Genomic DNA, 27,257 nt, shown 5'->3' with positions numbered 1-27,257 from the left:
GAGATTGTTAGATTTGAGCTGAAAAAGTAGTGGGAGGCCACTGAAGGATTTTAAACGGGAGAGTGAAAGATTTGCATTTAAATAATATTCTTCTGGCTATAGGTGAGAATGGATTGGAAAGAGAATGACTAGGGAGAGGAGTTAGTAGACCATAATAGTCATACAGACAGGAGATGTTAGTTTGCACTAGCATGGTGCAGGTGGTAGAAATGGAGAAAAGTGGGCAGGTTCAAAAAATATTTAGGGATAAAAGTGATAGAATTTAGTGGTGATTGAATGGTGTGGGGAGCATGTGAATGAAGGAAACTGTCAAGGATAATTAAACTTCTGGTTTACAGTGCTGGATGGGATTAGTGGTACTATTCACTGAAATAAGAAACTGGAGGAAGACCTTAAATATCAAGAATTCAGTTTTGGAATATTGAGTTTTAGATGCTTTTGAAATAACTACAATGTTAAGCTGACACTTGATTGTTGTATAAGTTTACAGAAGAGGACTGGGTTCAGTATATTGCTTTTTGAGCTCAGCCTTCCTCAGTGTTTTTACCTCTTTTTATGGTCTGAATGTTTGTGTCCCCCAAAATGCATATGTTGAAATCCTAATGCCCAGTGGGGAAGTGGAGCCTTTGGGAGGTACTTAGGTCATGAGGTTGGGGCCCTCATAAATGGGATTAGTGCTCTTATAAAAAAGATTTCACAGATCTCCCTACCCGTTTCTGCCATGTGAGGGCACAAGGAGAAGTCAGCTAGCCAGAAGAGAGCCCTTACCTGACCATGCTGACACCCTGACTTTAGACTTCCAACCTCCAGAACTGTGAGAAACAAATTTCTATTGTTTATAAGCCATCCAGTCTATGGTATTTTGTTACATAGCAGCCTAAACAGACTAAGACACTCCTATATAAAAATGATACAACTCATAATACATTATTGTGATCAGTAATTTGTAGACATAATCAATAATTTTTGTATTAATAGGCTTTTTTGAGTAAACAATAATTTTCTGTTACTCTGTTAAGGTGTCCATTTAGCCTACTTTGTGTGACATTCCCCCTCCCCAGGCAAGATGTCACTTCTAATATAATTTAGTAGTGTTGATAGAGGAATCTTTAGTTTTTCCTCTTTAAAAGTTTCCTACTTGATTTTTAAAAAATTATATCCAGATAGATATTATCACAAGTATCTTCTATACAATGTGCTCAAGAAGTACAATATATGATATATAATGGGTGCAAGAATAGCTTTTCTTCCCTGTTTGAAAATTGAAAATGACTTTTTTTTTTTTAAATAGTTGAAACAGAAGGAAGGGTCCATGCAAATGCTCCAGTTTTTTTTTTTTTAATTTTATTTATTTATTTATTTTTGGCTGTCTTGGGTCTTCGTTTCTGTGGGAGGGCTTTCTCCAGTTGTGGCAAGCGGGGGCCACTCCTCATTGCGGTGCGCGGGCCTCTTACTATCGTGGCCTCTCTTGTTGTGGAGCAGAGGCTCCAGACGCGCAGGCTCAGTAATTGTGGCTCATGGGCCCAGTTGCTCCGCGGCATGTGGGATCCTCCCAGACCAGGGCTCGAACCTGTGTCCCCTGCGTTGGCAGGCAGATTCTCAACCACTGCGCCACCAGGGAAGCCCTGAAAATGACTTTTTAGTCAACCTTTCTTGGGAAGAAAACAAAGTAGTTAAGCAAGATTTATCTTTTAAAAAATTAATCTATTTCTTTTCATAAATTTTAAACTTGTAAGGCATTACACAAATCTATAAATGTGGTAAAATTGCATAGAACTATACACACATACACACAAATAAGTGCACTTAAAACTGGTAAAATCTGAATAAGGTCTATCAACTGTATCAATGTCAGTGTCCTGGTTTTGATAGTACATATGATGGTATGGTACCATTGGGGGAAACAGGGTGAAGGGTGCATATAACCTCTCTGCAACTTCCTGTGAATCTATAATTATTTCAAAATAAAAGTTAAAAGACTTATAAGGCAAATAAAAGAAATTTCTGTTAGATAACTGGTTTATGCCAAAATGGGATTTGATTTTTCTAAAGGTAGGCTCAGGAGATGTAATTGATTTTAATTAATATTATGTGCAATATGAAAATTAACTGGCAATATTGGAATAGTAAAGCTACTGAAATCGTAAACCAAAATGATATGAATAAAAATATAACCTAGGGGCTTCCCTGGTGGCTCAGTGGTTAAGAATCCGCCTGCCAATGCCTGGGACACAGGTTCGAGCCCTGATCTGGGAAGATCCCACATGCCGCGGAGCAACTAAGCCCGTGAGCCACAACTACTGAGCCTGTGTGCCTAGAGCCTGTGCTCTGCAACAAGAGAAGCCACCGCAGTGAGAAGCCTGTGCGCCGCAACTAGAAAAAGGGCTTCCGCGTGCAGCAATGAAGACCCAACACAGCCAAAAATAAATAAAAAATTCAAAAGTATATATATATATATATATATATATATATATATATATATATATATATATATATATAAAACTTAGGACACAATTTTATACAAGGCTTTAAAATTTTTTCTCATGGAGTAACATAATCAACTCCAGTATAGGTCTAGCAATTGTAAAATCATTATATACTTGCGTTGGTTTCTTGAGCTCTTTCATTGGCCTATATACGCATTAAAATGTTTTTATAACTAAGATGGAACAGTGGAATTTGTCCCTTTAGTATGAAACATGTGCTTGTTTTATTTTGCTGCACAAATAGTCAATTCTGGTTTAGATTTAAGCACACATGGATTTCATTTCATTTTCATTCAAATAAAATGGAATTATTTTTGTCCTTGCTCTTGGTTGCTTGTTAAGTAAGAAAACGCTTATTCATGTATATAAGAAGTTGGCAAGTACCAACAAAATGTTCATGTTCATTGCAGATTACTCTTCTTTCATAGAAATCTAGAACTTTTGTAGGGGCAGATCAGTAAATTTCACCCTGAGTATACTATCATACTACACTGACTGAATTCTTCAAAGTGAAGTTCTCAGGCTGAGGAGAAGATTCAGAGAAAAGATCCCTCACCCAGTAATACACTTGAGTTGAAAGGGAGGGAAAATTACTTTTAAGTTTTGTTCTGCAGTTTTTCCAGGTGGCTTTTAATAAAACTTGAAACTTACTGATATTCTTTCCTCACTCTGAACCCAAACAGTAGTGGAAACATTTTTAAGATTTCTTTCAAAGATTATTTCCTCTTAAAACCACTTATATTTATTATTATCTTTATGTTGTTTTTTACTTAGAAAATGACAAGAATATTATAGTGTAGTAAGAAAGGATTAATTTCAGATTAGTGTTTTATAATTCTGGACAACTGTCCTAGAGTTGACGATCAAGCTAGCTGGTTCTTACTGTGGTTTAATGTAAGACAGCTGTGCTCCTGGAGTGATTTTTTTTTTTTTTTTTGAATATTTCTCATTGTCTTCCGACATTATTCTTTACGTGTTAACTTGATCACGTGTTAGAAAACTACTGAGTTTTTTTACTTTTCTGTTGCTTTTTTTTTAAACTCACATGTAATTGTGACTTGGGGGAACTGGGTGATTTGTCAGACTGCTGTTTCTAGCATTCTCCTACATATGTCCATGATATTTTCCTTCTTTGCATAGAATGGAAAACACTGCAGAATTATAAGCTAAGGGTGTCTTTTTGAGGTTCTGCATCCCTGCTATGAAAACTGCTAAACATATACAATTCTTTCTCACAGCACTCCTTAGCACTATAATTTATATATCCTTTTTTGGTTTAGATTAAGGACTTTAAGTTCAGTCTTTTCTAGAGGCCAGGAAACAGTTGTTAAGGGCCTTTCGTGCCTTATAATTCCAAAACCTTTAATGTCACTGCTATACTAATGACTTCCTGATCTAAGTTTTCCTCTTGTTAAATCAAGAAAGGCACTCTTTGTACCTATTGGAAGTAGAATTTTAGTTAAGTTTCAACTCTTTCATTTTCAACTTAGAGTAAGACAAAGAAGCAGAAAGTAATTTTGAGAGAATATTTTAATCACAAGATTCTATGGCAATTAGCATCTATTATAGGGACTATTTTTAAGCTTTAAGTAGGGAAGGACAGTGAATTCAAAAGTACTTGCATTTTATCTCTAGCTGAATAAACTAAACTATAAAAGCTTTTTAGAATCATGTAATGTTAAGCCTGGAAAGAACTTTGAATAGGAAACTGGAGACCAGAAGACATTAATGATTTGCTGTATTAATTAGTAGCTTAGCTAGGACTTAGCTTCAGAATGCAAACTTTATTATAATTAATTGCAGGAGTTGTCAGAACCAGATCATTATGTGACTCATAATTGATCCACTCATTGATTGAAGTTTAAGCCAAAATTTTTTAATGGCAGTTCTCAAAAGACCTAGAATTTAGGGTAATGTGCAAATTAAGCTCTTCCTTCTACTGTATAGGATCTCCAGGAGAGGAGAGTCTGTGTTGAGTGTTCTGGTTTGCTGTTGCCGAAATTGTTTTCTAAAGTATCACTCCAGTCTTGTGACTTCTAGTTAACAACATTGATGGTTGTTTACTAGTGCATGTTGCCTGGTCCTACAAATGTGTTTTTTTAAATTAATTCCTGTATGACCTCAAGCAAGTCCTTTATTATTCCCAATTTTTTTTCAACCAGAAATTTTGACATATGTACTACTGTGATTATCTGTAACCTCTAAGGCACTGGTACAGACTGCGAGTGGAATTTATTTTGTAATGTGGATAACAGAGTCTCTTCACTGCTTTTTTTAATCTATATAAATTTATTTATTTATTTATTTATTTTTGGCTGCGTTGGGTCTTCATTGCTGCACGCGGGCTTTCTCTAGTTGTGGCAAGCGGGGGCTACTCTTCGTTGTGGTGCGCAGGCTTCTTATTGCGGTGCCTTCTCTTGTTGCAGAGCATGGGCTCTAGGCATGCGGGCTTCAGTAGTTGTGGCATGTGGGCTCAGTAGTTGTGGTGCACGGGCTCTAGAGCGCAGGCTCAGTAGTTGTGGCGCACGGGCTTAGTTGCTCCGCAGCATGTGGGATCTTCCTGGGCAAGGGCTCGAACCTGTGTCCCCTGCATTGGCAGGCGGATTCTTAACCACTGCACCACCAGGGAAGCCCTTCACTGCTTTTTAGAATTGACCTAAAAAAAACCAACAACATTTATTTTGCCAAAACTAAAGATAAATGATGTAATTATATAAAGAAAAAAGTTAGCTGAAATAGCAGGAAACTCTTACTAGTCAGATTTATCCAGAACTAAGCATTAATATATGAGGCACTTAGCATAGATATTTGGTTTTAAAAAAATAATGTATGAATAAATATATGAAAAAATAGGGGAAGTTATCTATGGTTTTCCTTTAGCAAATAATTATGTCTAATGGTTTGTATATATAAATATGTAATGCCTTTAAAAAGAATTTATACATCACTTTGTTCTGAAGCACATAATGTACATAATAATGAAGGGAATTCAAGATGATATCCTGTTGGGAGTTCCTGGGGGTCCAGTGGTTAGGACGCCGTGCTTTTGCTGCCAGGCCTGGATTCAGTCCCTGGTCGGGGAACTAAGATCCCGCAGGCCTCGCAGTGTGGCCAAAACCAAACCAAACCAAACAAACAAAAAAACCAAAGTGATATCCTATAATATATTTTGTATATATCTTCCATTTAAATTTTAAAGTTACAGTTATAAGTCTAGATTCTGGTACAAGGCTAGGTAGTTAGATGTGAAACCTTTCATGTGAATTTACCTCTCTCGTTTTCATTTTCTTGTTGTAAAAATAAAAAGTGGTTTTTAGATATCATTACTGAAAAAAATTCAACTGAGTAACTTTTAAAGATTTTATTGGCTTATTCAGTGATTCATGAAATGGGCAGCATCCCATTTTGCAGATAGAAAGGAGCTCTGAGGAGCTGTACAAAATGAAAGACTTTAGGCAGAAGGAAGTGGGACAAGGAAGTTATACTAGCTAAAAGTGGATTAGTTATGGCAAGGTCACTTTGCTTTAGGAGATTGCAGGGGTCTGTCAGGCAGATTACCTCACTAGTGCTGACCAGGTGATTCCTGATTCACTAGTTTAAGATTCTGTTTCTAGGAGAGGCCAAAACTGTAATTAAGTCTTGGTTTGGTGACATGAGACTTAGCATAAGTGACTCCATTTTGGGCCTGCTGTCTTGTTTTTAGCACTATCAACTATAAAATACAAAGATTGTATTCAGTAGCAGATGTTCATATGTAGAGATCTTCAAGTGATAATTATTTAGTTGGATATATGCTCATGTTGGTTAGGATTCACACATTTTACCTTGGTTTATAGTTTTGTCCTCTTTTCTCCTAAGATCTCAGTGGTTCAATAGCATCCCCAGATGTCAAGTTAAACCTTGGTGGAGATTTTATCAAAGAGTCTACAGCTACTACATTTCTGAGACAAAGAGGATATGGCTGGCTTTTGGAAGTTGAAGATGATGACCCTGAAGATAACAAGCCACTCTTGTATGTAAAAATAATATGTATTTTTTGGTTTTTAGAGCTAGTCTGTGGGATGTATTTTTTCATATTATTTAAGACAGGTATAGAAAATCTTAACCTTTTTGGTCAAAAGTTTTAGCTGTTTTCAGTTTTACTGTTATAGTTGACCCTTGAACAACACAGGTTTGAACTGTGTAGGTCTACTTGTACATAGATTATTTTTTTTTCCCCTCCCCCCCCCATCCATAGATTATTTTTAATACATACACTGGAAAATTTTTTTGAGTTTGCAACAACGTGAAAAAACTCGCAGACAAACCATGTAGCCTAGAAGTATCGAAAAAATTAAGAAAAAGGTATGTCATGAATGCATAAAGTATATGTAGATGTACAGGTAACATATAAAATATATGTTAACTCTTTATGTGATTGGTAAGGCTTCTGGTCAACAGTAGGCTATTAGTAGTTAAGTTTTGGGGGAGTCAAAATTATATGTGGATCTTTGACTGAGGGTGGCACCCATAACCCCTTCGTTGTTCAAGGTCAACTAACTAGTAAAACTGAAATAATGAGAGAATATTTTTAACCAACTGAATGGCAAAAGTTAAAAGAATCATAATCCTATATCCCACACAAATATACTCCAAACTGTTAGGACTTACCTGGGTCTATAGCTATCTGAAGTGAACATACAATGTAAGTAAAAAAGCAAGGTGCTTGGGTGCTTGCTGTGGAAGTTCAGTTTAAGATTTCCAAAAAGATTACCCCTCCAAACTCTCTCCCATAGAGAAATTCTAGAGCTACCACTGGGAGGACTATAGGGATACTTTCACTTTCTTCATAGTACTTGAAAATTTTTAAGTGATTATGTATCACTTGGGGAAAAAAAGTGAAGAATTTAACAATTTTGGAAATAAGAACCTATAGCTTTGTAAAATCAAGGTATTACCAAGTTATTCTCTGTAGTAATTATTGGTAGATCAAGTGCTAAAACATCCTGTTTCTTAATGTTAATATACCGAATTTCATCAAATCTAAGATGGTATGGATTATAAGATGCAGTTATTTCACGTTTATTGATAAAACAGAAAAAATACCTAAGACAGCATAAAGCTAGGACATCAAAGGGCTGTCTTATCTCCTTAGTGTAAGGGTAAATGAGAAATAACCTACGATACAAAAAGAGACAGCAAGGAAGTTTGCTTGTCTGTTTGGCACTGGGTGGGTTGTTGGAAGAAAAAGTGTCTGTGAGAATATAGGATTGCAGTCTGATTTATCAGTATGGTCCCAAAAAATCTCAAGCAGAGGATTTTATTTAAAGTCCCAAATTGATAGTGCCTCCAGGAGACTGGCAAAAGGAAAGGCAGATCTTGGAAGCACTTGGCTTCACTCCAGACTGACAACAGTTATAAGACACCAGCTATTGTGAGATGCATCCCAACTTTAGAGATGTTGAAATGATGAAAATGTTCATCTTGGAACCAGTGAAATGTGGTACTTCAAATGCAGATGTTTTGTTGATCTGTGGTGACTATAATGTTATATTTAAACTTTTCTTAAATTCTGCTGCAACTGTCTCAGTATTCAAAAGTGTGTGCTTTTTAAGAATTCTTATTTTAAAATTACAGGGAAGAATTGGATATCGACCTAAAGGATATTTACTACAAAATTCGATGTGTTTTGATGCCAATGCCATCACTTGGTTTTAATAGGCAAGTGGTGAGAGACAATCCTGACTTTTGGGGTCCTCTGGCTGTTGTTCTTTTCTTTTCCATGATATCATTATATGGACAGTTTAGGGTAAGTATATCTTACTTTTCACAAATTCTAAATAGTTTAAGAGTTTTAAAATTGAAAATAGCCAAATATTAACTGTAGTACTTCATGTTTGAGAAATGCTTTAGCTTTACCCATTATTTCTCACTTGTTTATCCCGACCAGCTGTTCTTAATTAAATAAGAGGGGAGTGCCTTGGGTTAATGATTTCCAAACTCTTCTACATCATCATTCTCATAAAAGGTATTAGTATTTGTATGGCAAGTGGGTAAAATGGTTGGGACTGCTTCCACCTGCCCATACTCTTTCTGATTTCTCCAAAGGATAAAGAGTTTGAAACACAATACTCATGTTCTTATCTTTTATTCATTTTTAGTTCTGTTTTTTTTTTTTTCCACACACACACACTGTATTTTATTTTTACAAGAGATAAATAGACTGACACCAAGCATTGTACATGGATGACCACAACAAAAGCAACAATGATTGCAATTACCAAACATGAAACACACTCATACTATGTCATAATATTGACATTCAGTCCAGTAATCCTCCACTGTAACAGCTCCTTTACTTTGCAGTGAAAATTGATTTGTATATTCTTTGCCTCTGAGTCCTTGTGGGATTTTTTTTTTAAATTCAGACAGAAAGTCACAAAAATTATACTCATCCTCATCAGTTCACTCAGTCCCATGTAATTAATTTTTTTTTCATCTTGATCTTTTGTTAGCACTTTTATGAGTTCATCAGTTTTTCATTAGAGTTCTGAAAATGCTTATTCATTCAGTTCAGCAGTACAGTCAGTTACCAGAAACCTGTACTTGTCAGAGTCTTTTCCATGAATTTCTTGAAGATGAAACCCTTTTATAGGAACATATTTGCAAAATCATCAGAGTACACCCAGAACTGTCTCTAAATGACAAGACTTAAAAATGACCATGGTTAAAGATTTGATGAAAGTTCATAATAATGCAGTTGACAAGAAAATTAGTTATTTCTGAGATATACATTTTAAAGTAATAACTAGGATTATTACTTATAACATTATACCAGAACATATAAGATTTTTAGAAGTTTCCTGTAATGTCTGAAACATTTATATTAACATATTTCCATACATATACAAATATAAGATTTTTAGAAATTTCATGTAATGTCTGAAACATTTATATTAACATATTTCCATACAAATACAAATATAAGATTTCTAGAAATTTCATGTAATGTCTGAAACATTTATATTAACATATTTCCATACAAATAACCCAATGAAAGTTTAGTATTAGTTGTTTTGTTTGTTTTTTTATACTGCAGGTTCTTATTAGGCATCAGTTTTATACACATCAGTGTATACATGTCAATCCCAATCGCCCAATTCAGCACACCACCATCCCCACCTCACCGCAGTTTTCCCCCCTTGGTGTCCATATGTCCATTCTCTACATCTGTGTCTCAACTTCTGTGCTGCAAACTGGCTCATCTGTCCAATTTTTCTAGGTTCCACATACATGCATTAATATACGATATTTGTTTTTCTCTTTCTGACTTACTTCACTCTGTATGACAGTCTCTAGATCCATCCACGTCTCAACAAATGACTCAATTTTGTTCCTTTTTATGGCTGAGTAATATTCCATTGTATATATGTACCACAACTTCTTTATCCATTCGTCTGTTTTTTTTTTTTCTCAAACATCTTTATTGAAGTATAATTGCCTTACAATAGTGTGTTAGCATCTGCTTTATAACAAAGTGAATCAGTTATACATATACAATATGTTCCCATTTCTCTTCCCTCTTGCATCTCCCTCCCTCCCACCCTCCCCATCCCACCCCTGTAGGTGGTCACAAAGCACCGAGCTGATCTCCCTGTGCTATGCGGCTGCTTCCCACTAGCTATCTATTTTACATTTGGTAGTGTATATATGTCCATGACACTCTCTTACCCTGTCACATCTCACCCCACCCCCTCCCCATATCCTCAAGTCCATTCTCTAGTAGGTCTGTGTCTTTATTCCCGTCTTGCCACTAGGTTCTTCATGGCCTTTTTTTTTTTTTTTTTTTCCCTTAGATTCCATATATATGTGTTAGCATACTGTATTTGTTTTTCTCTTTCTGACTTACTTCACTCTGTATGACAGACTCTAACTCCATCCACCTCATTACAAATACCTCCATTTCATTTCTTTTTATGGCTGAGTAATATTCCATTGTATATATGTGCCACATCTTCTTTATCCATTCATCTGTCGATGGACACTTAGGTTGCTTCCATGTCCTGGCTATTGTAAATAGAGCTGCAATGAACATTCGGGTGCATGTGTCTTTGAATTACGGTTTTCTCTGGGTATGTGCCCAGTAGTGGGATTGCTGGGTCATATGGTAATTCTATTTTTAGTTTTTTAAGGAACCTCCATATTGTTCTCCATAGTGGCTGTATCAATTTACATTCCCACCAACAGTGCAAGAGGGTTCCCTTTTCTCCACACCCTCTCCAGCATTTGTTGTTTGTAGATTTTCTGATGATGCCCATTCTAACTGGTGTGAGGTGATACCTCATTGTAGTTTTGATTTGCATTTCTCTAATAATTAGTGATGTTGAGCATCTTTTCATGTGCTTCGTGGCCGTCTGTATGTCTTCTTTGGAGAAATGTCTATTTAGGTCTTCTGCCCATTTTTGGATTGGGGTGTTTGTTTCTTTGATATTGAGCTGAATGAGCTGTTTATATATTTTGGAGATTAATCCTTTGTCCGTTGATTCATTTGCAAATATTTTCTCCCATTCTGAGGGTTGTCTTTTCATCTTGTTTATGGTTTCCTTTGCTGTGCAAAAGCTTTGAAGTTTCATTAGGTCCCACTTGTTTATTTTTGTTTTTATTTCCATTACTCTAGGAGGTGGATCAAAAAAGATCTTGCTGTGATTTATGTCAAAGAGTGTTCTTCCTATGTTTTCCTCTAAGAGTTTTATAGTGTCCAGTCTTACATTTAGGTCTTGAATCCATTTTGAGTTTATTTTTGTGTATGGTGTTAGGGAGTATTCTAATTTCATTCTTTTACATTAGCTGTCCAGTTTTCCCAGCACCACTTATTGAAGAGACTGTCTTTTCTCCATTGTATATCTTTGCCTCCTTTGTCATAGATTAGTTGACCATAGGTGCGTGGGTTAATCTCTGGGCTTTCTATCTTGTTCCATTGATCTATGTTTCTGTTTTTGTGCCAGTACCATATTGTCTTGATTACTGTAGCTTTGTAGTATAGTCTGAAGTCAGGGAGTCTGATTCCTCCAGCTCCATTTTTTTGCCTCAAGACTGCTTTGGCTATTCGGGGTCTTTTGTGTCTCCATACAAATTTTAAGATGATTTGTTCTAGCTCCGTAAAAAATGCCATTGGTAATTTGATAGGGATTGCATTGAATCTGTAGATTGCTTTGGATAGTATACTCATTTTCACAATGTTGATTCTTCCAATCCAAGAACATGGTATATCTCTCCATCTGTTGGTATCATCTTTAATTTCTTTCATCAGTGTCTTCTAGTTTTCTGCATACAGGTCTTTTGTCTCCCTAGGTAGGTTTATTCCTAGGTATTTTATTCTTTTTGTTGCAATGGTAAATGGGAGTGTTTCCATAATTTCTCTTTCAGATTTTTCATCATTAGTGTATAGGAATGCAAGAGATTTCTGTGCATTAATTTTGTAACCTGCAACTTTACCATATTCATTAATTAGCTCTAGCAGTTTTCTGGTGGCAGTTTTAGGATTCTCTATGTATAGTATCATGTCATCCGCAAACAGTGACAGTTTTACTTCTTCTTTTCCAATTTGTATTCCTTTTATTTCTTTTTCTTCTCTGATTGCCGTGGCTAGGACTTCCAGAACTATGTTGAATAATAGTGGTGAGAGTGGACATCCTTGTCTCGTTCCTGATCTTAGAGGAAATGCTTTCAGTTTTTCACCATTGAGAATGATGTTTGCTGTGGGTTTGTCATATATGGCCTTTATTATGTTGAGGTAGGTTCCCTCTATGCCCACTTTCTGGAGAGTTTTTATCATAAATGGGTGTTGAATTTTGTCAAAAGCTTTTTCTGCATCTATTGAGATGATCATATGGTTTTTATTCTTCAATTTGTTAATATGGTGTATCACATTGATTGATTTGCGTATATTGAAGAATCCTTGGATCCCTGGGATAAATCCCACTTGATCGTGGTGTATGATCCTTTTAATGTGTTGTTGGATTCTGTTTGCTAGTATTTTGTTGAGGATTTTTGCATCTATATTCATCAGTGATATTGGTCTGTAATTTTCTTTTTTTGTAGTGTCTTTGTCTGGTTTTGGTATCAGGGTGATGGTGGCCTCATAGAATGAGTTTGGGAGTGTTCCTTCCTCTGCAATTTTTTGTAAGAGTTTGAGAAGGATGGGTGTTAGCTCTTCTCTAAATGTTTGATAGAATTCACCTGTGAAGCCATCTGGTCCTGGACTTTTGTTTGTTAGAAGATTTTTAATCACAGTTTCAATTTCATTACTTGTGATTGGTCTGTTCATATTTTCTGTTTCTTCCTGATTCAGTCTTGGAAGGTTATACCTTTCTAAGAATTTGTCCATTTCTTCCAGGTTGTCCATTTTATTGGCATAAAGTTGCTTGTAGTAGTCTCTTAGGATGTTTTGTATTTCTACGGTGTCTGTTGTAACTTCTCCTTTTTCATTTCTGATTTTATTGATTTGAGTCCTCTCCCTCTTTTTCTTGATGAGTCTGGCTAATGGCTTATCAATTTTGTTTATCTTCTCAAAGAACCAACTTTTAGTTTTATTGATCTTTGCTATTGTTTTCTTTGTTTCTATTTCATTTATTTCCGCTCTGATCTTTATGATTTCTTTCCTTCTGCTAACTTTGGGTTTTGTTTGTTCTTCTTTCTCTAGTTTCTTTAGGTGTAAGGTTAGATTGTTTACTTGAGATTTTTCTTGTTTCTTTAGGTAGGCTTGTATAGCTATAAACTTCCCTCTTAGAACCGCTTTTGCTGCATCCCATAGGTTTTGGGTCGTCGTGTTTTCATTGTCATTTGTCTCTAGGTATTTTTTTATTTCCTGTTTGATTTCTTCAGTGATCTCTTGGTTATTTAGTAACGTATTGTTTAGCCTCCATGTGTTTGTGTTTTTTACGTTTTTTCCCCTGTAATTCATTTCTAATCTCATAGCGTTGTGGTCAGAAAAGATGCTTGATATGATTTCAATTTTCTTAAATTTACTGAGGCTTGATTTGTGACCCAAGATGTGATCTATCCTGGAGAATGTTCTGTGCGCACTTGAGAAGAACGTGTAATCTGCCGTTTTTGGATGTAATGTCCTATATATATCAATTAAATCTATCTGGTCTATTGTGTCATTTAAAGCTTCTGTTTCCTTATTTATTTTCATTTTGGATGATCTGTCCATTGGTGTAAGTGAGGTGTTAAAGTCCCCCACTATTATTGTGTTACTGTCGATTTCCTCTTTTATAGCTGTTAGCAGTTGCCTTATGTATTGAGGTGCTCCTATGTTGGGTGCATATATATTTATAATTGTTATATCTTCCTCTTGGATTGATCCCTGGATCATTATGTAGTGTCCTTCCTTGTCTCTTGTAACATTCTTTATTTTAAAGTCTATTTTATCTGATATGAGTATAGCTACTCCAGCTTTCTTTTGATTTCCATTTGCATGGAATATCTTTTTCCATCCCCTCACTTTCAGTCTGTATGTGTCCCTAGGTCTGAAGTGGGTCTCTTGTAGACAGCATATATATGGGTCTTGTTTTTGTATCCATTCAGCCAGTCTATGTCTTTTGGTTGGGGCATTTAATCCATTCACGTTTAAGGTAATTATCGATATGTATGTTCCTATGACCATTTTCTTAATTGTTTTGGATTTGTTTTTGTAGGTCCTTTTCTTCTCTTGTGTTTCCCACTTAGAGAAGTTCCTTTAGCATTTGTTGTAGAGCTGGTTTGGTGGTGCTGAATTCTCTTAGCTTTTGCTTGTCTGTGAAGCTTTTGATTTCTCCATCAAATCTAAATGAGATCCTTGCTGGGTAGAGTAATCTTGGTTGTAGGTTCTTCCCTTTCATCACTTTAAGTATATCATGCCACTCCCTTCTGGCTTGCAGAGTTTCTGCTGAGAAATCAGCTGTTAACCTTATGGGAGTTCCCTTGTATGTTATTTGTCGTTTTTCCCTTGCTGCTTTCAGTAATTTTTCTTTGTCTTTAATTTTTGCCACTTTGATTACTATGTGTCTCGGCGTGTTTCTCCTTGGGTTTATTCTGTATGGGACTCTCTGCGCTTCCTGAACTTGGGTGGCTATTTCCTTTCCCATGTTAGGGAAGTTTTCGACTATAATCTCTTCAAATATTTTCTCTGGTCCTTTCTCTCTCTCTTCTCCTTCTGGGACCCCTATAATGCGAATGTTGTTGCGTTTAATGTTGTCCCAGAGGTCTCTTAGGCTGTCTTCATTTCTTTTCATTCTTTTTTCTTTAGTCTGTTCCGCAGCAGTGAATTCCACCATTCTGTCTTCCAGGTCACTTATCCGTTCTTCTGCCTCAGTTATTCTGCTATTGATTCCTTCTAGTGTAGTTTTCATTTCAGTTATTGTATTGGTCATCTCTGTTTGTTTGTTCTTTAATTCTTCTAGGTCTTTGTTAATCATTTCTTGCATCTTCTCAATCTTTGCCTCCATTCTTATTCCGAGGTCCTGGATCATCTTCACTATCATTATTCTGAATTCTTTTTCTGGAAGGTTGCCTATCTCCACTTCATTTAGTTGTTTTTCTGGGGTTTTTTCTTGTTCCTTCATCTGGTACATAGCCCTCTGCCTTTTCATCTTCTCTGTCTTTCTGTAACTGTGGTTTTTGGTCCACAGGCTGCAGGATTGTAGTTTTTCTTGCTTCTGTTGTCTGCCCTCTGGTGGTTGAGGCTATCTAAGAGGCTTGATGGGAGGCTCTGGTGGTGGGTAGAGCTCTAGTTCTGTTTTTTAAAGTAAGCTTTTTAATAAATGATGACAAGAATTCCATCAGTATTTGTTTTTGTATAATACTTTGTCCTATTCTCAGAGGCTTTATCTCTATCATCAAAATACGGCATATGCATATCATTCCCTCATCCCTAGTTTAAGGCTTTAGGGGAGTAAAAAATAACTCTTTACCACAGAGTGATTTGGAAATGAATTAGTTTCCTTTTGTACTATAACAGATTTCCACAAGTTCAGTGGCTTAAAACAATGCAGATTTATTCTTTGACAGTTCTGAACGTCAGAAACCCAAATTGAGTCTTAAAGGGCTAAAATCAAAATGTCAGCAGGGCTGGTTCTTCCGGAGGCTCCAGGACAGTCTGTTGCTTGCCTCTTCCCATGTCTAGAGGCTGCCAACATTCCTTGGCTTCTGGCTGCATCACTGCAATCTGTTTCCACTTGTCACATTGCCTTCTCCACTGTAGTCAAATTTCCCTCTGCCTCCTTTTTTAAAGGGCAGTTGTGATTACATTTAGTGCTCAACGGATAATCCAGAGTGTTCTCTCCATAGCAAGACCCTTAACATTATATAACACTGGTCTTATTAATATTTACTTTGGATCAGTAGTTCATATCAAGTATTCTGTTGCCAGTATAAGGACCATTGAAGAAGTTGAATGGGGGTTCTGGTCTCCTACCCACCACCAACCCTTCATGTAGAACATCTGTGTATGAATTTTATCTATTTTATATAATCTTTCATTTGAACAAAGTGTTCTAAGGCTAAAAACAGAAGATTCTTATCTCCATAGAATGTTTCTTTTTTTTTTTTTAAACATCTTTATTGAAGTATAATTGCCTTACAATAGTGTGTTAGCTTCTGCTTTTTAACAAAGTGAATCAGTTATACATATACAATATGTTCCCATTTCTCTTCCCTCTTGCATCTCCCTCCCTCCCACCCTCCCCATCCCACCCCTCTGGGTGGTCACAAAGCACCGAGTTGATCTCCCTGTGCTATGCGGCTGCTTCCCACTAGCTATCTATTTTCCATTTGGTAGTGTATATATGTCCATGACACTCTCTTACCCTGTCACATCTCACCCCACCCCCTCCCCATATCCTCAAGTCCATTCTCTAGTAGGTCTGTGTCTTTCTTCCCGTCTTGCCACTAGGTTCTTCATGGCCTTTTTTTTTTTTTTTTCCCCTTAGATTCCGTATATATGTGTTAGCATACTGTATTTGTTTTTCTCTTTCTGACTTACTTCACTCTGTATGACAGTCTCTAGATCCATCCACCTCATTACAAATACCTCCATTTCATTTCTTTTTATGGCTGAGTAATATTCCATTGTATATATGTGCCACATCTTCTTTATCCATTCATCTGTCGATGGACATTTAGGTTGCTTCCATGTCCTGGCTATTGTAAATAGAGCTGCAATGAACATTTTGGTACATGACTCTTTTTGACCTATGGTTTTCTCAGGGTATATGCCCAGTAGTGGGATTGCTGGGTCGTATGGTAGTTCTATTTGTAGTTTTTTAAGGAACCTCCATACTGTTCTCCATAGTGGCTGTATCAATTTACATTCCCACCAGCAGTGCAAGAGTGTTCCCTTTCCTCCACACCCTCTCCAGCATTTATTGTTCATAGAATGTTTCTTAATTTGAGTTTGTTTAATATTTTCTCATGACTGGATTGGGATCATACATTTTTGGCAAAAATACCACAGAAGTGACATTGTGCCCTTCTCTACATACTATCAGGCATTACATGGTACTAATATGTCATATTACTGGTACTATTAACATTGATCACTTGGTTAGGTGATGGGGTGGTATCTTCCATTGTAAAGTTGCTATTTTTCCCTTTTAATAAATATCTTGTGGAAATACTTTGTGACTATGCAAATACCCTGTTTCTCATCAAACTTTAGCCCGCTAATTTTAGCATCTACTGATGGATCTTGCATGCAACAATTATTACTATATTGTTTACTGAATGATGATTTTCCTCATTCCTTCCACATGTATTTTTTTTATAATGTTTTTTTTTGTTTTTTTTTTTGGTTTTTTTCAAAGTTTTGTTGTTGTTGTTAATTTATTTATTTATTTATTTATTTACTTTTGGCTGTGTTGGGTCTTTGTTTCTGTGCGAGGGCTTTCTCTAGTTGTGGCGAGCGGGGACCACTCTTCATCGCGGTGTGCGGACCTCTCACTGTTGCGGCCTCTCTTGTTGCGGAGCACAGGCTCCAGACGCGCAGCCTCAGTAGTTGCGGCTCACGGGTCCAGTTGCTCCGCGACATGTGGGATCTTCCCAGACCAGAGCTCGAACCCGTGTCCCCTGCATTGGCAGGCAGATTCTCAACCACTGCACCACCAGGAAAGCCCCCTTCCACATGTTTTTTTTTTTTTTTTTCTTCCACATGTATTAATTGGTATTCTCTTTGGAACAGCTAGTCCTTCTTTGTCATTACTTAATCATTCATTTATTTTGTCAGTATGGACTCATGGATATTTATTTTGTTTTCTGGGCTATAATCCAGTACTATCATTTATTTTATTGCTCAGATTGTTGCAGTTTTAGCCATTGGGAGCTCCTTCAGGTTAGCTTCTGTATCCTTTTGACATATCCCCATCTTTTTTTGAGTACTTCCTTTCTTTCTGACTCCACAGAGTGTTCTGGGCTCACCTTTTATTGTCCCTGTCCCAGTCCTGGAATCAGTCATTTTTCTAGGGAGTCCTAGTGCCTTTTATTGGGGAATATTTAGAAACCAGGATCTGGGCAATAAGTGTGCTTATGTTGCTACTGGGTGTCATTATTTCTGGATCCCCCCCAAGCAGACAGAACTTGGAAATATATGCATGTATCATTACTATGTCAAGTCTCAGGAGTTAAAATTGTCTGAAGTATCATCCACATTCTATTACTTGGATAAATGTGTAATTAATGTAAATTTTAGAGACCTCTTGAGAAGACTGGTAACTTGTTTCACAGATGAATTTACCTTCCAAAATGCTATAAAGCAGGGGTTGAGAGTCAACAGTTTGGTCTTTCTTTGCAGTATTCTTTTATTATAGATCATAAAATACTAAGGTTTCCTTAGGCAATTGATCATTGCTAAATTTTCAATTTGGATGTAAAATTATATTACACATTTATATTCTTATTAAGTTTTACCTGGGAACCCAAACTCCCTCTGACCTGAAGTTGGGTATACCAAAGTATCTTATATGGTAGAGGATTGAGTTCGTGGGAAATTATCAGCTTATTTGGTACACAGATATTAATTGCATGAATTTTTTTTCTCTTAAGGTGGTCTCATGGATTATAACCATTTGGATATTTGGTTCATTAACAATTTTCTTACTGGCCAGAGTTCTTGGTGGAGAAGTAAGTGGTTAATTTTGAAAATAGCCTTTGTTTTTTATGGTAAGCTTTATTTTTGATACTGCAGGTAGTATCAGTAGCTATGTTCATTGTAACTGCTTTTTGTCCCAGAATTGCTTTTAAGTTATGCTACTTTTTTTAAGGTGATGTAAATATTAGTATAAATGTTATGAGAAATAAAGAGGAAAGAAAAAAATCCAATTTCACTCATAAATAATTTATAGCTTTTTAGGGAAGCATGCAGTTTATTCTCTGTTACAGTAGTTCTCAAACTTTTTGATCTCAGGTCCCCAAAGAGATTTCTTTCTATAGGTTGTATTTATCGATATTTACCATGTTAGAAATTAAAATAAAAATTTAAAATATATATTTATTCATTTAAAACTAAAAGTAAACCAAATACATTTTAACATAAAAAATACATTTTAATGAAAACTATTTTTCAAAACAAAGTGAGAAAAAGGCATTGTTTTACATTTTTGCAAGTAGCTTTAGTGTCTGGGTTAGTGGAAATTGTATTCTAATATCTGCTTTCTGCATTCAATTGTTATGATATATTTTGGTTAAAGTAAAAAATAAGGCCTCACACAGGTATATAATTTTAAAAGGAAGAGTATTTTAATACATTTTTTGGATGATTGTGATTAGTCTACTCCGATACTGCATCAACACTCAACAAGTAATATTTTCTTAAAGGTTTGTTGTAGTGAGGAATCTCAAACCATATCAGTGAACTTTTTATATGCTGTATCATTGAAATTCACTTTGGATGGATCTTTTTACCCATGCACAATCAACTAAGAAAACATTAGTTCCCTGAGCTTTGCAGATCTTCCAAATGTTGACTCATTTTATTATACAATATCAGAAAATCACATTCATTAATATCACCACATATTTCATCAGAAAAATCTGTATTGGAAAACTATCAAGATAACAGTGTTGGATACAAGTTTTCCAAAATTCTACTTTTTGCTTGAGAGAGAGAACTTTGTAATTTGGAAGAAACACTGTCAGTCGTTTTCCTTGAAATAATAGGCTCACTTCATTCATTTTCATTCATGTTGCCTGTCAGTACCTAACTCTGAATAATCATAGTTTGTCTTTCCGTTGTTCTTTCAAGTAAAAATGGTATTCTATGGATAAAGCATCTAATTCAGCTCTTCAATCACACAGTTGTACAAATGTTCTTCCTTGGGATAACCATTGAATCAAGATACAGAAGAAATGCTTTCTGTGTACTTCTCATTTTGTTACACAGAATATTAAAAAGACATATTCAAAGGTTGAGGCTTAATAAAATTAATCATTTTAACTGCTTCATTAAGGACATTCTTAAGTGAAACTGGCTTTTTTTTCTTCTTTTCCTGTGAGTGTGGGGTAGTAAAGAACACAGTAACTAGTAGTATGTTTCATGCCACCTTGATTTGTGCTAAAGCAGCATGTTTTACCCATTGCTTTTGTTCTATTAGTACCAATATCAACCCAATTAAAAAGGCAAATAATGTTTTATTACTATTATAAAAAATAGTTTTGTGGGTTTTTTAAAAAGTTTTATTTATTTTATTTTTTTCCCATGCCTTGCGGCATGTGGGATCTTAATTCCCTGACCAGGGAGTGAACCTGTTCCCCCTGCAGTGGAAGCGTGGAGTCTTAACCACTGGACCGCCAGGGAAGTCCCCTATTACAAAAAATAGTTTTGACGTTCCAGTCTTTTAGAAGAGTCTCTGGGACCCCCAGAGGTCCATGGGCCACACCTTGAGAATCACTGCTCCATTAAATTAGACTTTATGAATTACTATAAACCTAGGAATTCCAGCACTCTGGAATTCAGCTCTCTGTGGAGAGAGTAAAGCACAAGGGATGCCAGGCGGAGTTACTATAACATGTGGGTGCTGACTCATATCAGGCTTACTCTATGAACACTGAATGTTAAATGCAGAACTTTTGAGCCTTTTCCTCATACTTGGTGGAAAGGTCTCCACCAAGCTCTTGTTCTTCTGCTTTCCAGTTTCCAAAATTAAGTTGCTCTTGTCCTGTCTTCTAATCTCCTGTTTATGCCTCTTATAAAAAGGAGTTTCCTTTTTTCCTTCCCTTTTAATGGAGTTGCAGGAAGGAATGATATTAGATATATGCACTCAATCCATCATCTTAACTTAAAACTCTTGAATAAATGAGAGTAACATTTATCTATGTAACTTTTTCACTCTGCTTATGAAAATTTAAAATAATTCTAACAGGGACATTTGTTTGCATATTATTTCTTACATTCTAGACAAAACCTCATATAATTTTTATGTGAAAAAAGGTATCACTAAATGTTTTGGTAATTTAGGACTGTTGATAGAGAAGTTAAAAGACCTAGATCTTAATTTGAACTCTTACCAACTAGCTTTGCTTTCCTGAACAAAACTCTTTGTCTCTCTGGAATCACTTTCTTCATAATGGGGACAGTAATACCACATAGGGTTGTTAGTGCCTTTGATCTTCACAATATGTGAAGCTCTATCACGGAGTGTGGCACACAGTAGCCACTAAAAAATATTTTTCTCTTCAGTCCTCCTACCTCTCTCCCTTCCCTTCTAGTCTGTATTTGTCACATCTAGCTTCTCTAGACTTGAATTTTTCATCAAATAAGATGGTTGTGGTTCCTTTAAATAATCCTCCTACAACAAGGGAAATAGTGACTAAGAGATATACTCAAGGTAATTGGATATATAAGTCTGAAGCTCAAAAGAGAGAGGGCAGGAAATTTAGATTTGGGTATCATCAGAATTGATAATTGAAATCATGGTGAGTTGTTGACATTGTCCACGAATATAAGAGACTATATGATAATTTGAAATATAATGGGTATGATACTTTTTTCTTAATTCTCACATTTATGTAAGTACAACAAAGTATATATGATGTTTAATAGTGGTTAAAATAAGTATCTTGATTTCTGTGATATTTATTTAACATTTTGGAAATTCACAGGTTGCATATGGCCAAGTTCTTGGAGTTATAGGATATTCATTACTTCCTCTCATTGTAATAGCCCCTATACTTTTGGTGGTTGGATCATTTGAAGTGGTGTCTACACTTATAAAAGTAAGTAGTGTGTTATAAAAAGTAGTTTACTGTTTCCCAGTAAAAAAAAAAAGTATACAGTTGTCCCTCCATATCCACGGGAGATTCGTTCCAGGACCCCCCGCAGACATGAAAATCTGCAGATGCTCAAGTTCCCTATACAAAATGGTGTAGTATTTACATGTTATCTGTGCACATCCTTCCATCTACTTTAAATCATCTCTAGATTACTTACAATACCTAATACAATGTAAATGCTGTGTAAATAGTTGTCTGTAGTGCAGCAAATTCAAGTTTGGCTTTTTGGAACTTTCTGGAATTTTTTCTTCCCCCCAAATATTTTCGATCCACAGTTGGTTGAATCCGTGGATGCAGAACCCACAGGTAATAAGAGCTGACTGTACTAGTTCTCTGGCTAAGAATCTTGTAATCTATAACTGTTTATCAAACAGTTGGTAGTATTTTGGAACAGTGACCTTACTCACTAATTATACCAGTTGTATTTCTTTTATTTTCCCCTTTTAATTCCCATAAATTATAATGTATGTCTAGGGCGGAATAAAGAACAAAGAGCAAATCAGACCTTGGGGTATTACACTCAGAGAATTTTTTTTTTTTTTTAATTTTTTTTTATTATTTATTTATTTATTTATGGCTGTGTTGGGTCTTCGTTTCTGTGTGAGGGCTTTCTCCAGTTGTGGCAAGTGGGGGCCATTCTTCATCACAGTGTGCGGGCCTCTCACTATCGTGGCCTCTCTTGTTGCGGAGCACAGGCTCCAGACACGCAGGCTCAGTAATTGTGGCTCGCGGGCCCAGCTGCTCCGCGGCATGTGGGATCTTCCGGGACCAGGGCTCGAACCCGTGTCCCCTGCATTGGCAGGCGGATTCTCAACCACTGCGCCACCAGGGAAGCCCGAGAATTTTTTTATTTAATGTTAAAATTTTCTTCTAGTTCATCTGACTTAGATTTTGTGGGAGGTATTTATTTAAAATTCTACTGGCTCAAAAGGACACGTGTACCCCAATGTTCATTGCAGCACTATTTACAATAGCCAGAACATGGAAACAACCTAAATGTCCAACGACAGATGAATGGATAAAGAAGATGTGGTACATATATACAATGGAATATTACTCAGCCATAAAAAAGGAATGAAATTGGGTCATTTGCAGAGATGTGGATGGACGTAGAGTCTGTCATACAGAGTGGAGTAAGCCAGAAAGAGAAAAAAAATATCGTATATTAACGCATATATGTGGAATCTAGAAAAATGGTACAGATGAACCTATTTGCAGGGCAGGAATAGAGGTGTAGATGTAGAAAATGGACATGTGGACACAGGTAGGGAAGGGGAGGGTTGGACGAATTGGGAGATTAAGATTGAAATACGTACACTACCATGCGTAAAATAGATAGCGGGAACATTCTATAAAGCACAGGAAGCTCAGCTTGATGCTCTGTGATGACCTAGATGGGTGGGATTGGGAAGGGGGGTGGGAGGGAGGTCCAAGAGGGAGGGGATATAGGGGGGTGGGAGGGAGGTCCAAGAGGGAGGGGATATAGGTATACATATAACTGATTCACTTCATTGTACAGCAGAAACTAACACAACATTGTAAAGCAATTATACTCCAATAAAAAAAAAACCTCGCTAAAAATAAATAAAATTCCACTGGGACTGGACATTTATTTAATAATTGTCACTCATATTTGAATAGTAAGTTCTTTATCAAATATGATATATATGGTCCTAATAAATTGGCTTTTCTATGTTGCAGAGATCAGGACTTCTTTGTGCTGTGTTAAGCTTATATTAACATATGTACCCACTTTAAACATTTACTGATAATATTAAATATTAATAATGAGTAGTGATTGAACTTAAATTTTGGGATTTATTAATTTTGAACAACTTTTGGAAATAAATGACTGCTCTAACACATGTATGTATATTACACAGTGAATGTAATTTTTTTTCTTTATGGAAAATAGAACTTGGACTTAAATACTTAAGTTTTTAAGTAGAGTAACTTTTATGGGTTTTGGTTTTACTTAAAGTTTATTACTAATTCCAATATAAAAGAAATTATTCCTTTTAGAATTGAGTAACTACAGACTAATACTGACATTATATAAGCCTTGGGTATTGAGAAGAGTTGGATTTTGGAACCAATCAGTTCTGGATTCAGATCCTGGTTCTGCCACTTACTTGCTGTTTGCCTTGGGGAGATCTTTTCGTACCCTCCTATGCAAAATGGGAGTCTTAACTAATTTTTAGGGTTTGTTATGAAGATTTTAAAGTACAAATAATGTCTAGTATAGTGCTTGACAGAGTAGGCAGAGTGGTAGCTGTTATTATTATAAATGTTAAACAAATATTTTGAGAACATCTCTGTATGTTTGAACTGTTTGAACACTTAAGAGACCAAGGAGAAGAGCTTTCTTTCCTCTAATCCTAAATTTTTTTTAATTGTCATTATTAGCACTTAGCTTAAAAGTCTTGCAGTGCAAGAGCTAGCCCCATGCTGGCATTTAATTATCTAGCCTTAGTGAACATACCACTTTACTGAATCATTCAGGATCACTGCTTGTGTGTTGTTTTACTTGGGTTAAAGCCTGTTTGAATGCTTCTGAGACTACTTCCCAAATTGCTAAAACTGTCCTCTGGTTATTTTCAGTCATTGAGTTCATCTGAAAATTGGTCTTAATGTTCTTTATGCAACATGTGTATGTATTATTATAAAATGGAAAAATCTTTTTTATATCATTAAAAGTTTAGGATACAATTCTTTTTAAACTTTAGATTTTCTTCCCCACATTTCTTTCCCTAATCACTTAATCTTCTGTGTGTAGCGATCTGTTTTACATGTTTCTTGTTTTAGTCCAAAGTTTGCTGAGAAATAATGTTGCAAAACTCTCATCACTTAACTCTAGCATTAGAATACAGTTTAATCTACAAGCACTAATTTTTTTAACATTAAGTCTCTGTAACTCTTACCAATCTTTAACCATTTATTTACAAAAAAATTTAATCATGCCATACAAATGCAATTTGATTATAATTTTACTTCATTTATTTCCCTATACTTTTTTGTAGGTTTAAAATATCTTGCAGGTTTTTTTGTATGTTTTTAGTTTAAAAAGCACAATATAAAATTGGACCATCTCAAATACATTTTCAGTCAGTCTGCCAGCATTTATTTTTTACCTCTGTACCAGTGGTTCTCAACTGATGGCGATTTTGCCCCCCAAGGACATTTGGCAATGTCTGGAGACATTTTTGGGTATCACAAATGGGGAGGGCTGGGATGGCACTAGTATATAGTGACTAGAAGCCAGGGATACTGCTAAACATCCTACAGTGCACAGGACAACTTCCCACAACAATTATCCAGCTCAAAAATTTGATTAGTGCATGGTTGAGAAACCCTGGTCTGTGCCAGGTCTGTTTCTGTCATAGTTTCCCTGATTTCTACCGTTATAGTTCTTCCTTTCATTTTATTCTGTAAAGTGCCTTCAGTGACTATATTGGTAAGTATTATATAAATTTCTAGTTGAAATAATTTAAAATTAAGCACGTGCATAATCAGAAAACTCTCTTCCATTATGGTTTACCATAGGATATTGAATATAGTTCCCTGTGCTATACATTAGGACATCAACTATACTTCAATTTTTAAAAAAAAGCAAAAAAAATTTTTTTATTATGAAAAATTTTCAAACATTAAAAAAAAAAAGAAAACTCAACCAAAATGTTATGGTTTTCCTCCTTTCCATTTAACACTATACTTCTACCTAGTCCTGGGAAAATGATTTGATACTTAATAAATGTTGTGTAAAATTTTCACTTAATATGTTTTTCTACTTCTTGGAGAAAAAAAAAGGAAAAATTTCTACTTTGTAAAGATCAATTAGTTTTCTTTCAGGAAACAAATATCTTTCAGCTGCTTATCCCTATAATAGTTTTTCCGAAAGTTGCCTTATCTTAAGTCACCAGGGACACTTGTTAAAAAGTCTGATAATTAGACCCTTCTTCCCTTAGAGATTCTGATTCAGTAGAACTAGAATGAATCCCAGGATTCTGTTTTTTAATAGGCACCCAAGGTGATTCTTATGATTAGACAAGTTTGATAACAAAAGACTTCATTTGCAGAAGTCAGGGAGCAGAGCAAGGATGAATATTCCTAACAAGTTTTAAACATTCTCAATAAGTTTTACTGCTTCTACAATTGGTTGTTAGGGTTGTTTTAAAAAAATACTGTAAATGTTATTTTTATGATACCCAAAATGTTAATTAACTTGCTAATATGCTGCCTTTTGTCTTTTTTGTTTGTTTTTTTAAAGCTCTTTGGTGTGTTTTGGGCTGCCTACAGTGCTGCTTCATTGTTAGTGGGTGAAGAATTCAAGACCAAAAAGCCTCTCCTGATTTATCCAATCTTTTTATTATACATTTATTTTTTGTCCTTATATACTGGGGTGTGATCTGAGTCATGTATGAGTAGAAAAAGACAATGTTACCTTTCTGTGTAGGCTGGGAATTCTTGCTTGAGGGGATTGAAAAAAATGTATTGCTGGTAAAATTTTACATGTTCCAGATGTAAAGGCAGTCTAAGGTCTTTTTAAAACAATATTTTTTTTTGTATTTAATTAAGCAATTGCAGTTACCTGAATATTTTTGGTCAGAATTCTGAATTCTGTTTGATTCATCATATTCCAGTGAATAAAATATAAAAGCATTGTGTTTTTAAGATTGTGTCAATATTCACCTAAAAACTTGTGCCAAAAGCACCTGGAATGGTAATTATATTTCACTTGGAGGGTAAATATGACAGCATCCTGATAATCCAAAAGTGCAATGTTTTTCTTTAAAGGGTTTTCTCCTGCATTGCAGATCCTGTAGATATATATTTATATTTATATATATATTTATGAAGTAATTCTTATTATTCACAAAATGTATTTCTGAATAACCTAAAAATTAAGATATTTTAAATCTGATGCTTAAACTTTATTTAATTTGGCCATTAATCTTTTTATTTATAAATTTAATTTTCCTTTTAAATTGTATATAATTTTAAAAATCTCATACATGCTTCAGTCAGTATGTCCTTGTTAAGAATTCTTAATAATAACAGTTGAAACTAATTATAACAGTTGCTGATGTAGATTTGGTTTGTTTGGGTGTGCTTTTAAAAACCACTTTTGAATGTCTAAACATTTGATTTAAAGTTTCTGTTTATCTTTCTGACCAAAAAAGCAAGAGGTATGATGGATATGGCATTCATTAAAGTTGTCAATATGTAGAAAAACAGTAATATTTATAGCACCAGTAAATATTTTTAAGTGGTACTCCGAAGTCATAAAAGTTGCTGGAAAGAGACCGTTAAGAGTCTTGTGTTCCTGAACAATATTATATGAAGTAGAAGAAAATAAAATGCTTCCCAGCTGTGTGTTTTGTTTTTATAACACCTTGTCCTGTATTACTTGATATTTTAACAAGTATCAGGTACTCTTTAACAAGAATACAATAATATTTGCAAAGGGAAGTATTAAGAAATTTTAACTAA

The 27,257-nt window shown here is 35.4% G+C and overlaps 1 protein-coding gene across 1 annotated transcript in view; it reads left to right on the top strand.

Moving 5' to 3' along the window:
- Nucleotides 1-26,438, top strand: part of YIPF4 (Yip1 domain family member 4) — a 35,001-nt gene extending 8,563 nt beyond the window's left edge. The window contains exons 2-6 of the mRNA XM_007191386.2: nt 6,345-6,498; nt 8,103-8,274; nt 18,543-18,620; nt 21,597-21,710; nt 26,035-26,438. Of these exons, the coding sequence (XP_007191448.1) occupies nt 6,345-6,498; nt 8,103-8,274; nt 18,543-18,620; nt 21,597-21,710; nt 26,035-26,172 (656 nt within the window). The 3' untranslated portion in view covers nt 26,173-26,438. The remainder of the gene's footprint in view (nt 1-6,344; nt 6,499-8,102; nt 8,275-18,542; nt 18,621-21,596; nt 21,711-26,034) is intronic.
- Nucleotides 26,439-27,257: the final 819 nt, after the last annotated feature.

This window comes from Balaenoptera acutorostrata, chromosome 12 (genome assembly GCF_949987535.1).
Source record: "Balaenoptera acutorostrata chromosome 12, mBalAcu1.1, whole genome shotgun sequence".
Lineage (NCBI taxonomy): Eukaryota > Metazoa > Chordata > Mammalia > Artiodactyla > Balaenopteridae > Balaenoptera > Balaenoptera acutorostrata.
Note: the sequence above shows the minus strand (reverse complement) of the source record. Positions and strands in the feature narration are given on the sequence as shown.